The 16,419-nt window shown below is 35.3% G+C and overlaps 1 protein-coding gene and 1 long non-coding RNA gene across 2 annotated transcripts in view; one reads left to right on the plus strand and one right to left on the minus strand.

Annotated features, from left to right (window-relative positions):
- LOC134797458 (uncharacterized) overlaps positions 1-16,419 on the minus strand; it is a 482,950-nt gene that overhangs the window by 7,475 nt on the left and 459,056 nt on the right. The gene's annotated exons all lie outside the window — the stretch shown is intronic.
- LOC134797383 (uncharacterized) lies at positions 8,608-11,966 on the plus strand. The gene is made up of 2 exons (XM_063769605.1): positions 8,608-8,995; positions 10,912-11,966. Exons 1-2 carry the CDS (start codon positions 8,681-8,683, stop codon positions 11,404-11,406), a joined length of 810 nt encoding a protein of 269 aa, XP_063625675.1. The 5' UTR covers positions 8,608-8,680; the 3' UTR covers positions 11,407-11,966.

The following is a 16,419-nucleotide window of genomic DNA, read 5'->3' on the forward strand; positions in this document are numbered from 1 at the left end:
AATAATGAAAACATGTTTAATGCCCATTAAAAAGCCACGAGAGATTATTTTTAGCAAATTACAGCATTTTATGATTCTGTTATGAAGTTATGTAAGAAAAGATATGCTTTTATTGCTTGGTATTCTCGTTATACCTAAAAACGTTGAAACTGTGGAAACAGCTATAGGTAGGTACTATGGAATGAATTGTCACCCACCGTCGTTCTGGACCAAATCTTCAAACCTTAACACATTCAGGGCCAAGAACCCGACAGTCGGGTACACTGTTCGTCGCTACGAATTTTAACTACGCGCTACATACGGCGAAAACGTGGCTACGCGCTACGAGCGTAACCCGTAGCACTTAGTGGCAATGAATATGTTAAAAAAAAAGAGCATAATTTCGTCTAAAAGGTCGATATCGGCCTGTCAGTTAAAAGAAAAATTTGACAGCTCCGAACAACTGACAGGCCGATATCGTCTGGCGAACTGGTAATCAGTGGGCCCCTTAAGACTAGGCGTCTTTGATTAACGCTAGTAGATATTCGAATGTAATCTTAATATTGGCTGACGACTGTGGCTGAAGATTAAGTAGCGGTCAGGATGTGACGTCACGCCGTCACGCCCCTGAGAATGCCGGCGTGTTGTGAAAACTGTCGCCAAACAAACGCCGGATGCGCACACGCACCGAAAACAAGATGGCGGCGGCCTTGAAGATTGATTCTTTAATATTCATGAGTTTACAAATTAATCCTGCCTTTTTGGAGCGTTAGAAAAGAAGCATTAAAAAACTTGGAGTGAATTGCAAAACACAGGGTGCGCTAGCGCCAATCTACCGCGAACATCGGAGTTCGCAAATTGCGGGCATCTTTTCCTTTTACTACAATTAAGGCGTAATTAAAGTGACAAAGAAAGATAATTATGCCCGCAATTGGCGAACTTCGGTGTTCTCAGAGGCCAAGATCTATTTTGGGTTGCTAAGCCATATATTTCAAGGAATATCGTCAGACTAAATAGGAACTGATAAAACAACGCAACCTAGTTCTGTTTGGGTTTGTTAGAATTGTCTCGACGAGTATTAGTTGCCCGTTGAAAAAAATGTAGCTACATCACATGTGTGCCATATCACATCGAGTGTTCACCATTTTCGTAAGACAAGAGGGATCACATTTTGAGCATTTAATTAATTAATTTACAAAAAAATACCCACTTAATTGACTACGGCAGTTTCATGTATGTTTTTAATTTGATTAAAATGATTAATTTCACGTTGTTCCTTTCTTTTAAAATACAATGTTACTTAAGCAGAGTTATTAGTTTTTAGCTATTCTTTCGATTGGCATCATAAAAGTAGGATGATTTTTTTTTTGACATTTGAGTCGGTTCGATTCCCAGACGAAGCAAGTAATTTTTAGAAAATCTATGAATGCAGAATTACTAACTTTTAAAAATAACATAAAGTCTTCTTTGAGCAAAATGTACTATCTACGATATTTAAGGTACTTCCCCTTCATGTCCCATAAGTTTGGGACACCCTGTATATGGTACTTACCTATGTATGTATAGTAAAAATAAGTATGAAATGGAGAAATACACATTAAGTAAACTAAGTGAATCATATCGGTGAAAACTGACGCAACTTTCACGCCTGTCTGACGCAACTGAACCTCGCAAACCGTAAGTTACCGGCTGAACTGAAGGTGAAGTCAACATGTTGATGAAGAGATTTCATCATTCATCAGGCATTCTTGTCGGTTATATATCTAAGGTAAGTACCCCTATTAACGAGCCCATTAAAATCGGCACTGATTACCGCGGTATGTACAAAAAGGCGTTTTATAAGAAAGCCTATTGCCTTTAAAAATATTGAAGTACACACAAATATAGCTTTATATATTGACTGTCGAATAAGTATAGCACTATTAAAGAAACACGAAGTAAACAATTCGAAAACCGTAAACTAACTCATCGGGGGCGCAGGATTTGAATGCTCCATACTAACGCGCAACACCTCAAGCAAAAAGAATAGATAGTATAGAGGGGTCCTGTCATTGTCAATTTTGTAGTCACGGTACATTTACTGCCATCTATCGACACACGATTAAAACTTAAAATAAAATTGAAAATGTATAAAATAATCAAAATATGTTTACGGATAAATGATTCTTAATTTTTATTGTTCCATATTGACCCATGTTCTTTCACTGATATGTGTTAAAATTGTTAAATACCAAACGGTGTCGTTAACGCCATCTAGCCGAGAATAGGCCAAAGGTAATGGCGCCATCTGATTTGCATGCCTTCTGGCTAAATGCGCTGATACCCACATTCTATTGTATATGACAACATCTAATATGTACGTGCATTTTTAGCAAATAAAATTTTGAATTTTGAATTTTGAATTTTGAATTTTGAATCTATTCGAGAATGACTTTTCCTTGGCCGTCCGAGGCACGTTTTTTTCTTAGACTTTATTTATCTTATACGGAGTTATATATATCTCTGCCTCAAGTAAGCAAACGCGTATTTTATTTAGTGATTTTCATAGTAATGGTGAATATTACAGAAAGATTAAGACTTTATATCAATTCTTAATTATGATATTTATGGTTCCCAAATCCTCAATTTGTAAATATTTGCTTACTAAATGTAAAAAAAACAGGAAATTAAAAACCTCGGTGTTGGGTTCCATTTTTTGGTGTGGTTCCTAATTTCGAGGTATACCTCGGTAATAGCGGAAACAGTATTTTAAGTTCGAAGAGTTTATATTCATATGTAAATACAGGTTTCCCTAACTCTTGCTGTTATTGAAATATTTAACCATCTATAAAGCTAAAGAGCTATTAACGTGGTATGAAATCTATTCAAGAACTCTTAATTTTGACTACAATTTTAAGCACTTAACTGGGGGTTTCCTTAGAAACCATTATATGAGAATCTTGTTTAAATATTGATATAAAAACAAAAGCTTGGCTGTCAAGTCTGTTTTATACAATTTTTCGTAATATTTAGTATATTCAATTTTGATTGTGTTCCAAATATACGCGATCTTTATTTATTATTATTACTCGTAAATGAGTTTTACAATAATGTGAATTAAGCCGTTTAGCGATGGTTACAAAAGACATCACTCGGTAATAAAATATATGGGAACCCAATACCGACCCACCTACAACTTTGGTAGGAAATAAATAGGTCCATAATATAATTATTATAAAACCTATTGTATTATTTTAATTAGAACATATAATACACCAACATACAATCGCAATCAAACGCGGCAACGCAGCGAGCGTGATGGGCACCTTTGCGTCGGGGGCAGCCCGGTACGGGTTTCAGTAGGTTGTTTATTTTATACATATTTAGTTTATATTTAACTTTAGTTTTTAATTAATTTAAAATTATGTTTGGATTATGTGTTATTAATAAAATCAGCGTGATGCAGTACATCCACTATTAATTTATTTTAATATTTGATTTCACATATCTTGTATCATTGGATCAATTTGATGTTGATGGGCAAATTTATTTGTGTGATGAACACGGATATTTGTTCCTAAGTCATGGGTGTTTTCTATGTAGGTATATAAGTATGCCCAGCAGTGGGACGTATATAGGCTGAATTATTATTTTTATATTATAAATTTGTATTTATCTACATAAGTACCTATGTATATCGTCGCCTAGTATCCATAGTAGAAGCTTTGCATAGTTTGGGGCTATGTCGATCTGTGTAAGATGTCCCCTTATATTTATTTATTTTATATTGTTTTATGTAGATACTTGTATACAGCATGTATTTTTGATACGACCACATATATATTATTATCTAAGTGTAGTTAGTAGGTGTAAGTAGACTCAAAGGAATTCACTTTCATAATTATGTTTTAAAAATCCTCTTATTTTTCCTTATAGAAAAACCAAAAAAAATATTAATTGAATCGTATGATTGGAAATCTGATTAAATATAACACCTACTATTTATTTAACTACTATTGTCAAATAAATATAAGTAAGATTAAATTTATTTATAAGGTAGATACAAACATTAAAAATAAAATAAACTAACTTATCTATAAAATAAAACTAAATTAAAACTAAAAACTAATAGTAAATAAAATAAAATTAAAATACGTCTAAGAAATTGGGCCCCTTTGGCATGGTGCCGAGGACGCTGGCAGCATTTCCATATAAGTAAGTATATAAAGAAGGAACTAAAAATGCGATGGGTTTATCTATCCTCGTAAAAAAGGAACCCTTATCCGCGGTATTTGGGTAGCAATGATCAATTACCACGGTAATAGGCGATTTCGACGTTTTAGGTTTAATAATTATTTTTTTCTATATAACTGGCCAAAACAAGACCAAAAACGAATGAAATATAAATTTCGATGTACAAACTATCATAAAAAAATATGTCTTTGTTCATACAGAGCCAGCTTGTGTTTCATTTTTGGCTGTCTTTGTAAAAGTTGCTTAACCCCCTCGTTAATAGGGGTACTTACCTTATTCCGTTTCTGCCCATAGCATTAACAGCCAGTAGGGAATGAAAAATAGGGGGCATTCTTGTCGGTTATATATCTATTCCGTTTCTGCCCATAGCATTAACAGCCAGTAGGGAATGAAAAATATATCAGTACGGATATGATGGCCGTTCTTGTCTACGTGATAGCGTGATAAAACCGTATCCGTCACTTTCATTCGCACTCTGTTAAAAATTATCGCTAGAATACGATTTTTATGTAAATTTGTATGATCGTATCGCAAACAAAAAGTTTACTTAACTAAAAGAAAATTTAATACATGCCTACAATTTCTCTGATAAAAGTGTACGTGAATTGTCTCACGTTTTTAGATATTTCTTTAACAAAGGACGCACTCTGAATCATCGAATGATTCCTCCTGTTGATAACTGCATAAATTATAAAACGTAGGTAGAAATGTAAATAACCCCATACTGCCACAGGCGGTAAAAATATTCTGTCAGTAAAAAAGTAGACAAATTTAATAAACGTCCTACTGACAAAGAAGGATTCTAGAAACTAAATGGTGGTTCAACGTTCAGGAAAACAGGCGTCTTTCCGTGCGTTTCTTCGTATTTTTAAGAAGTGCCTACTAGGTTTAGAATATGCATATAAGGATCCGGTAAGCCGTTTTTTATCTATGATGTCCACGAGTAAGACGGAAAACTTTAACTCATACTCAAAGTTATTGACCCAAATGCCTCTTTTCATAAAGTAAACGTATTAGTGCTCGACATGCTTATGCTCAATAGATGACACCTTGCTGTCACCTCTATTGACAATTACTTAAGTTTCAAGATGACATGTACTGGGACCGCGTCGAGCACCAGTACGTTTACCTTTATAATTTGATACGATTGAAATTTTAAATTTTGCAAGAAAAACACAAACGGTAAATTAATATTTTATTGTTGATTCGAAACTCATTATCCGCACAAAAATTGACATAGTAAAGTAAAGTAAATACACTTTATTGCACCACAAAGAAAAAAATACAAAAACAGATTTACAGTGACATACCTACTTAGTATTAATTTTTTTATTTGAATTTATTTATTCCTTAAATTAACATTTACAGTCAAGCTACTCATGTTAAAAGGAGTGACATTATAAACATTGAGAGTAACATTTTAGTTAAGTGCTAACTATACATTAATAATTGAGCTCGGCGTCGCTATTGACTCCAGGTATCGGCCACTAACTGACAAAAAACTAGGTTCCGTGCATTGGAATATGTCAAGTTCGCTGTCGCTGTAGAAGTGTAGATATGTAGTAGGTAATTTCTAGATTTCTTAAAAAAAAGTCTTCAGAATTACCCATTAAGGAAAAACATAAATAAACACCAGCATTAATTAATCTAGAAATAAGGTATATGAAGGCGTATCGTACTTATTGATAAAGGTGCGTTAGCAGGGCATTCAGATACTTACCGGTTGAAACCGCTTCGGTTGAACCACGCGCGTGAGTCGGTCGGTTCGGTGATAACGATACTTTATTGTTTGTATTATCGTATAGTCTACATTATAACAGGTTTTTGGGTCACCGGATTTACTTATTATAGGTATTATACTATACTAGCCTTTGCTTGTGACTCGATCCATCTAAGTAGGTATGTACAAAAAAAACGCGTCAAAATTAAATATAGAATAGACTGGAATAGACCAGGGGGCCGATTTTTTAATTTCGACCGCTCGATTTCGTGTATTTCGTTCAATAATATCTCCACTACTAGGCATTTAAATTCTACTACATAATAGAATTGAAATCGAGTGGTCAATACCACTAGATTCCAAATTTCGATCGCTCTTATTTCAAAAATTATCATTTCGCCATTTTCGCCGTTTTCCACCGATTTTCGAGTGACGAAATCGAGCGACCGAAATTCAAAAATCAGCCCCGAGGCGGTCTAGCATAAGTTGCGTTCTCGCGCGCGAGTCTATCTACACTGTTAAAAATTATGTAATTTTACATGCAAAAAAATTACATAATCCTGTAAAATTCCCGAAAAATCTGGGAAATTTACGGAAAAATATGACATTTTACGTAATTCTCGTAAATTTTAATAATAAAATGTCATATTTTTCCGTAAATTTCCCAGATTTTTCGGGAATTTTACAGGATTATGTAATTTTTTTGCATGTAAAATTACATAATTTTTAACAGTGTATAGGTAAGTACTTGAAGTCGCGCTTGATGTTTGGAGCCGCGCGCGAGAACGAAACTCATGCTAGACCGTCAGGTACATACGCTTGTAAATATATTTTTTCAGTCTTATTGTTATTCATCATGTCTCGAGCTTTTTTTTTATGTTTTTACTAGTAATTTATTTGTAGAAATAAATTCGACATCACATCTCTTTTTGTAAAGTTATTGGAGACTAATTACTAAGTAGTAAGTAGATACCTACTTTTGACGCGTAGTCTGTGCCGCTACTTTTGATGTTATTATTTTCAATTCAACAATCCATTCACCAAATCGCCGGTCCAAACAGTCCTTTAACAAACTTAGATATCTACCTAACTATAAGCTTTATCGATTCTAGTCAGTCTCTAAACTCAAGGTCAAGCCCAAAACATTTCCATTATAATAAGACCTTTTCCTTCATATAAATCCTTCAAAAATCGAGCTCTGTGAACCGCCAGCATAAACCAATATATCTTGAGCTGGAAGCTGTGATGATTATGGGTATGTAGTTCTCTAAGTTAAAACCAGAGAGTCTACCGCGAACATCGAAGTTTGCAGATTGCGGGCATCTTTCTCTTTTACTCCAACTAAGGCGTAATTAGAGCGACAGAGAAAGATGCCCACAATTTGGTAATTTCGGAGTGCGCGGTAGGCTCTCAGGTCTTTTTATACTGGTTTCATCCCATTGGGGGATGAATGAGAGGGTGGTGTGAGGATCGAAGGGTGGAATGTAATGAAATTCTTATTTTAGAATTATACCGGATTGGGAAATGTATTTATTTCAGTGTTGAGTTTCACAAAAGTTTTGGCTTGAATTACTTAGTCTTGAAATAATAGTGCTTCGTTTTAAAATAGATTGTTTGGGTTTTTGTTCTTTTGTTTTCTATAGATTTCTTAGAATAAATATAAAAATCTTTGCCTTCTATAAGTTGCAAAAGGGTTAAATAGGTACCAATACTTATATACACAGTTTATATTGCTTTATAATATTTACAGGAATTAGGAGTTAGGCACCAGTAAAAAATATGTACTGATTACGGAGACAAGTCTAACGACAAAAAATATGTTAATTTGTATATCATCGAAACACCAATTATTATAAAATTAATATATGCGTAAGTAAGTTTTTATACTAGGATGTTTGGATCTTTGATTCTCCACCACACAAAAACGTCTAAACGGATTTAGATGAAATATTGCTTAGTACCTATAGCTTAGCATTATATTAACCAGGACATAGAAATGAATATGACTAACTTTATGCTCTCGCAACTGCTCACAAAATTTGACGAGAAATGCGACCTGTAAGTACCTAGAGAAGAAATCGGACATAGGATAGCATTTTTCTCCAAGGAACGAAGACCTGCGCTAACTCTCGGTCAATTAGGTGCATAATAAGTGGTTACTAAGTACAAATTTCCAATATGGCAAAATTTCAATAAAAACTAATCAATATGCCAATAGCACATAAAATTCCGAATAGAGGTAATTTATAAGAATATGAAAACTCTCTTAATGCTGCGTTGACACCAGAGATGTGCGAGAATGCGTAGCGAGAGCGACGGATGTGTTTGTTAAAAAACAATAGAACCACTTCATTTGTTTTCTTCTCTAAGGGTATAGTGGTTTTCCTCGCTAACCGTGCCTATTGGTTCTTAATAAACATTCTTCGCAACGCTTCCCCTCACATTTTTGGTGGAAACGCAGCCGTATACTGTTATAATACTTATATTATAATCTTACGAACAAATGCCCAGCGAGCGAGCGGCAACGAAACGAAACAAATTCATTCACCACGTCACCGAACGAACGAGCTTCGCCGAGCGCGCCCGAACGCCCGAACCTCGCGCCGCGCGCCGCCTCGCCAGTCGCACCGAGCCGGCCCGCAGCGAACACGAACGTTCGCGCGTTTCTATTTAGAATTCTATTAACCTTGAAAACAATTGTTTAACAAGTGTGATCGCGGCCGCCATATTTGTTCGTTGTCAACTAGCATGACAGAAATGGAGTGGACAAATCGTCTAGTCATAAGACTCATGCAAGAATACGCGAAAAGACCTGAGCTCTGGGACACTACAAACGAACTATACAGAGTACAAACAGCGAGATACGAAGCATGGTCGGACTTGGCGGGGCTATTCGAATGCGATATAGCGGAGTTGCGGAAGAAATTGAATTCGATTTTCGCGTCGCATCGGAGGGAGAAAGCGAAAGTTCGACTCGGGGGCAAGTCGACGTGGTTTTTGTATCCGTATATGAACTTTTTGCCGACGCATCTGCAGAATAGTACTAATGATAGTGTTGTTGAGGTAATTTCTTTTTTTTTTTACTTAGGCGTTTTCTGTTTTTATCTTCTCATATAACAAAAAACTGTGTATATAGTGTTAATAAAATCTTGTAGTCAATGTTTGTATGGTTAGTTATAAAGGGCAATGCGCTTGTGATACCGTAGCAAGCGTGCATTAGCTACGGCATGCACTTACTTAAAAATGTAGGTAGGAATTAATAAAAGACCATTTATTTTGTTTGTGACATTAATTTATCCGGTGAGAAGATGCATTTTTATCCACAAGTGGCATAATAATAAGATGCAAATTTTGAGTTGGTTCCTCAATTTTGCGGTCAACGGTAGCAAAGTAAGTTTAACACTCGTGCCTAGAAACCCTCGTAACGCTGAAGATTTCACTTTTAGGTATGAAATTCAATTTTTTTAAAACATTTATTTACATACAATATATATATACAGTGGTACTACTAAACGAAATTAATAACTAGCTTAAATCTAAAATAGGCTCTTGAGGCATTGTACCAAGGATGCTGGCGGCATTTCCTCGCTGTATCGCAATGCTGATACGTTGTGCGAGGTAGCCGCCAGCTCTTCGGTCACCAGTTACGTCAACCAGACGCTTCGCGATTTCTGCGAACAACTCATGCGCGCTGGGACCCCATGGACCTAGAGTTTCAACACCAAATGGTACAAAATGGTACTCTCTACCGAGGCTCTTATATTTGTTACGTTTTAGAATTTCGGCGCTTTCCGCCGCTCCGCCCGCTTTTACAGTAGTCCGTTGGAGGTGGGACGGTGCCAGTGTGTCTACGCAGGTAGCATCCTACACCAACATCCGTCCCAAGCTCCAAGGAACTAAGGACACTCCATCGGGCCTCTTGCCATTATCTCTGATAATGCCAGTCGGCTCAAGAAGAGCAGGCACATTGATGGTGGCAAGAGACCGACGGACTATGTCATTAAGCGACGCATGTCTCGAAAAACGGCCTGCACTTTTTTGAATTCAATTAGGTATGAAACATTTCAATTTCTCGAGTTTCAATATTAGGAGAGTTAAAGAATAACTTTGCCCTCTTGTAAAATAAATAACAATTTTATATCTGGAATATGAGTAGGTAGGTAGGCATAAAAAGAGTTCAATCATTACCTTATCGAAGCAGACACGTTCCAACCGGTTAGTAAACAGCGCATTAAACCGCTATCGGCCTGCAAATTTATCACCACATGACGCACTTTCGCACAATCGGTTAAACGAAATGATTTACTGTGCTGTATATTAGCTACAGACGTTGATAACAATGTTTGTTGAAAGTCTAGTTTTGTAAGTATGTAAGATGTACTCTTTGTGTTGTGATTTCTAGCAATGAAAACTAGTACCTAATAATAGATATGTGGTTTTCCATCAGAGAAGAGTCTTTATGACAATAAGAACCATTCTATCAGAATTTCTGTTGGAATTTCAGACGAATAACTCCTTGTTGCTTTATACTTATGTTACCTACTTGAAGGTCGTTTTAAAATAAGATGATTGTATTAGATTCATGAGGCTCTTAAATGATATGATATACTGTGTTATCTATTAGCTAATATGTATTTACATCGATAATACAATGTTTGTTAAAGTCCAGACTCGGGGATGAATATTCTATACCTGTTTGCGAAGTGAGCGCTCTTGGACCCTGCCTTCGTTGTTTTTAACCGACTACGGAAAAGCAAATAGTTTTGTATTTTACAAGTCTATGTCGGTGCAAACTTTACTTATTGTATGTGGCAGATTGAGTTTGTACAACCGTTCCACAGTACCGTAGAAACTATAATTATATTTTTAAGCAATTGCTAAAAATTAGAAAGTTTTTGTAAAATCAATCCGTAGTCCATTCGCCAACATTGTTCGGGATTTTCGGATGCGTATGTAAACTAAATTTTCTTTATTTTCAGACCTCAATCCACCAAGAAACCGAAGAGCCTGAACAACAATCTTCAGACGAAGACAACAACGCCAACGAAGAACAAGATGAAGTAGTTCACGAAGAAATTATCATCAAGTCAGAACCACAAACTGTAGAGTACGTCAGACCAAGAAAACGGTTCAGATACACTCACGCCACTCATAAACCGAGACTGACTAAATTTGCCAAAAAAGTTGTTAAAGATAATACTAACAATAATTCTAATCTTGACAGTAAGGTATTAGAAACACTAAGTTTGCTTAGGAGATCAGATTTGACCAGGAAGAAAGATGAGTGTGACAGTTTTGGTGAATATATAGCTATATCTTTAAGGAAACACGATGAAAGGACGCAATCGATGATAAAACAAGCTATAAACAACATATTGTTTGAGCAGGAGATGAAGAAATATAGCGTCGGGCAATATGCTGTAGTCATTTCAGGGGTTGATGAGAATCCTCTTATTTTGAGTGATGATAAATAATCTTTAGATTTAAATAATATTTCAAATAATAATTAGAGTCCATTCAAGCTAACTTTGCACCGACTTGAAAATAACAAAGTGATGGCGTGTCATTATAAACGTCATATTTTAAAGATATTTGACATTAAGAATGACATATCACACTTTGTCATTGTCATTGCAAATGCCATGCAGCGGCCGTATTACGGTTGGCTTTATCCACGGTATAAAATAACTGTCAATTTTTAACACCGTGGGATAGAAAGTGACGGACACCGTTTTATCACGCCGTCACGTAGACCAAAACGACCATCATATCCGTACAGAGCTGGCTTGGTCTGACTATATTTGCCATGATTCCATAAATACCATTTTACTGTAACACTATTTCAGTTTACTTACGAGTGGCTAGGGGTTTGCTATTTAATTAACATTTTCATTTATTGAAAAACCATTACAATTCCTTACCGCTTACCCAGATGTTTGCTAATATTTTCCTGTTACATTTAAATCAAAAATTACAGTTTAAACGATTCTAAATAAGCACAATTTCATTGTCCTTTAATTGAAAAGATTAATAAAACGGAAACATTAATTAAACGGCTGTTAAAAGGAGAAATCATTAATGTCAAGATCATTTAATTTGAGCGAAGAGTAAAGTAGGTACCTACTTGAAAAAACTGTTGTATATTCTAAGCATTATTAAAATAAATACCTTAATTCCAGTACTTAAGTATTTTCTTTTCTTAGCAACAAAAAGAAACATGATTCTTGTAATAATCGATGCAAGACTAGAATTAAAAGCACATTAGTGCAATACCGAATAATTGCTGATGCATATAAAACAGCAATGTTTTACAATAGAAAAGATTATATAGTTACTTGAAGCAGAAACATAGATTTGTATCTCCCAGAGCTCCCGGCAACAGTTCTTCAAAGCTATCGATACATTCGCAAATCAATGCCAGTCACGCATCAACCAATTTATTCCATATTTTTTCTATCGCTCGGAAATCTAGTTCAACTTGCCTACGTGTTTCGAGGCACGGTGTATCGCTTCTACCAATATCATCAGCACCCTATACAATAGCGATAATTCCATATTTTTCGACATCCATTGCTGCCAGTTTTTCCTCATCGAAATCTACTTTAACATTCAAGTAGCCATGTATAACACTGATTCTGATTTTTCCAATTATAATTTGATAGTTGCAGCGCAATTTTATTTCGAAACTTCTTTACTTTCTATTCTTCCTAGAAGTTTAGTTTCGATTGCGGCATTTAAAGTAACAGCTAGTATAGACTTTTCTGTGTCAGCAGCAATGGATGCATCATTAATAGTTAGAACAGGTAATTCATCGAGCATGTTATTTACGCTATTAGCGGCTAAGTGGTGCATTAGAGCCGACATCACGCCACCTCACGTCATTAAACTGGACAGCGACTAGTGCACTTTTTGCTGTAATCTACAGTCAATTTGTATGCATTTAATTCTGCTTGGCCCGGTAAAGAATTTTCCGCGTTTTTACTTTTGCAAATATCCGTTATAATTGGATATTCTTTATGTTTACTTCGTGGGAAAACTGTGGATTTCACGGTTTGTGAAGAAGGGGGCGGAATGTTTGATGGGAAAACTATAGGCCCTACAATCATGCCTTGTGTGATTCTGATGGAATACTATATGATTGAGGAAAGAATGAAGCCATCACCGGCGACAAGTAAACGATAATTTTCTGCTTCGATGAACTCCCATAATAGACAATTTGGTAACTTCAATCAACCCTCAATCAAGAAATTATCTTACGCATTGGAAATAAAGTATAAATTGGTTTATCTAGTTAACAAAGGTCTCATAAGAAATTTCAGATTATAATGAGGGAGCCTGTCTCCATGTAATTTGCTGATTACAGTTTTAATTCTGCTTGCCTTTAAATTATCTTGAGGGGAATGACATTAAGGCACCAAATTAAGAGCTTCTTCATGTCAATAGTCAATTTATTAGCACGCTGTATAAGACCCTTCATTTGGATAAATTATTTTGGCAAATAGGTAAAATATGAAATGTCTCTTGGAGTTGAAACGTATTATTAATATCACAGCTGATTTTGTTTGTCGGTTCTTTTTACACTTTAATTTATTCAAGCTTCTTTTGAGCTAATCAGGAAGCTATATTAAAAAATAAAATTATTAACTCTTGATATTTTCTCAGGTAATAGTGGATAAAGCGTTCAAAATAGTTTCTGTCCGCGATTTTTTCTACTTGGAATGATGATGATGATGATTGTTGAAAACTATTCTCTATCCTTCCCGTAACAATAAAACAGACAGACAGACTAACTTTGGCGTTTATAATTTTAGGCACCTCTAATAGAAGGTCAACAGTAAAACATATCGGATTTTCCTCATACAAAATATTCCACTTCCATTCATCACATGGAAACCGCAATTGCAGGCTGATGCAATCCATCCATGCAATTATAGTTGTAGCTATGCACTGTCCGACAAACTTAGCATTACCGGTCGAAAAATCTAGAAACAAACGCTACATACATCATTCATTCCACTCAAATAGTCTTAAGTCACGTTTTGTAGCATTCAATTTTCAATCATAAGTATTACGCTTTTGAGTTTACATTTTATCATCAATCGACTGCCTTGATGCAGTTTCGTTTCGCACGCATATAGCTCGACGGAATTGCTCGGGACTAAAATGACTTAGGATCATGAAAAGCTTGAGGAATATAAGACTTTTAGTGTTAATAATGGTATGGCTTCAGTAGTTGCTCAACTGAAAGGCGAAGTTGGTGTTCTGCACAGACTGGTTGACGGCAATGACTCAGTTTCAAGGGCAGAATCAGCAGAAGTTTGTGGGCAAGGCCACTCCCACATGGATGTGAAGAAAACGACTGTTGCTAATTACGTTTATCACAGTCAAGAGCAAGGTCAAAATGGAAGTGAATTTTTGAACAAAATCCTACTGTTTTATTCGACGTTTTTTAAGGATTTCGTTTAATTTTTGCCCGACTGTTAAAGAAGGGTTTATATATTTCAAAGGCATGTAGTAGTTATGTTGTATCTAGATAAATCTTTAAATTGGCACAGCCCACACTACATACGTCTGATGGATTACAAATTGTTATTAGATTCATCTCAGTTGTGGGAGTGACTTAGGGTATACCGGGTGTGGCCTGTAACATGGGCAAAAAATTAAACTGTAGGCTGTACTCCTCATACTGACCAACATTTGTTCAGCGACTTTTAAAAATAACTTGGGGTTTGATTTTTAATACACTTGAAAGTTTATTCTAAGACGCAATGTATTGCGAATTTTGTTATGTTTAAGGCGTGACAAGCAACGTCAATCACAATGATATGGCGTGGCGATGGCGTCCATTGAAAATAATATTTATTTTGTATGAAAAATACGGAGTCTAAATACTTCATAATTTTTAAAAGTTGTAGAACAAAAATGTCACCGTTTGAGGAGTACAATCTATGTTTTAATTATTTGCTCGTGTTACAGGCCACACGGTGTATAAATAGCCTTAACTCAGTCGGGTTATTAATGAATTTGACTTTTTCGAATTCACATTTAAAGGGTATTAGGTACACGGAAAGAACATGTCTAGTAATTTTTTTTTTCAAAAAATTAGATTTTAGTCTCAAAATGCCGAGCTCTTTATGACAGTTACTTGTATATTAAGTATGTAATTAAATAACTTTTAATTCTTGTCATCAAAATTTTTAAATCGTTCCAAACTAAAAACGCGATTAGGTACAGTCAGCAGCAGAAGTTACTAAGCGGGCCAGGTGTTTAAAATTTGACGCGACTTTATTGTTAAGAGAATAAGAGCGTGTCAAGGTAATTTTGAACACCTCGCCCGCTTAGCAACTTCTGCTGCTGACGTACCTACTCAAAATGTTACTAGACATGTTCTTTCCGTGTAGGTTCGGTACTAAAGGTACTTTACCAACCAAATTTGAAGTTACGTGACTCCGAAAATGCACTGTTAGGTTTATAAAGAGAGGTATACCTACCTAACAATAAAGACCATGCACAATAACACCAGGTGGAGTAATCAGAGCGGATCGACCTTCTTGGCATCAAATTACCTACTCATTTAGTGCATGTATATTCGAAAGGAATCACTAAGTACTTAGTGTTATTTTTTACATTTGTTGCAATTGTTTGGTTTTTGCAAGTTTTTGGTAGGTATACTAATGTAACTTGTCTTATTTTAGGGCCAATTCTTATTTAGTTGTCGATACATTTGGATACTTAAATTGTTTTGTTTGAAATCAAAACTTGTCCCGTACAAAACTGTATGTACCTATGTAATTTTCCGTTGAGCTCGGAAAATATCATAACTCAGACTCAGTTTTAAGTCAGAGAAAGAATTTTTAGAATATAGACGGTGAATATGCGTTTATATTTATGAAATTCTCTGTCTGTATTCATGAAATGATTAGAAACCTGATTCAAAATAATTCGACAACAAATGAAACTCGGCCCTTTAAGTCTTATCTAACACAGCAAAACAAACATCTATTTTTCCATTAGACCAATTTCTAATGAGGATTTTATTGCAACCAGGAAACTGATTCCACCTGCACAAAGGAAGACGGAAAGTTTCAGTTCTGCGGAAGCATTGAATAACACCATTGTTCATGTCATTAAGTTATTCAGTCATGTGTCATTATTATTTCCCTGTATCAGATTCAGATTCAGAGCGTTTAATACGGTAAAAAACATACATGTCAAAAACATAAAAATAAAATCACATACACACCTAAAACTAATTAAACCTACAACTGTACATATACACAAGTCAATTACACGATAATAATAATGGCCAAATAAATTAAAAATTAATTAATACCCATAAAATTCATTAATACTATAAAAGGCCTTATCAATCAAGTAATTTTTTAGTTTATGGACAAACAACTCGTAAGAAGTTGCCTCTTTGATTTCCGGGCTCAAGCTATTATATATTTTTACACCTACTACCCTCAATGAGTTGGATGATTTCG

The sequence above is a fragment of the Cydia splendana genome, chromosome 15 (genome assembly GCF_910591565.1).
Source record: "Cydia splendana chromosome 15, ilCydSple1.2, whole genome shotgun sequence".
NCBI classification, from domain to species: domain Eukaryota; kingdom Metazoa; phylum Arthropoda; class Insecta; order Lepidoptera; family Tortricidae; genus Cydia; species Cydia splendana.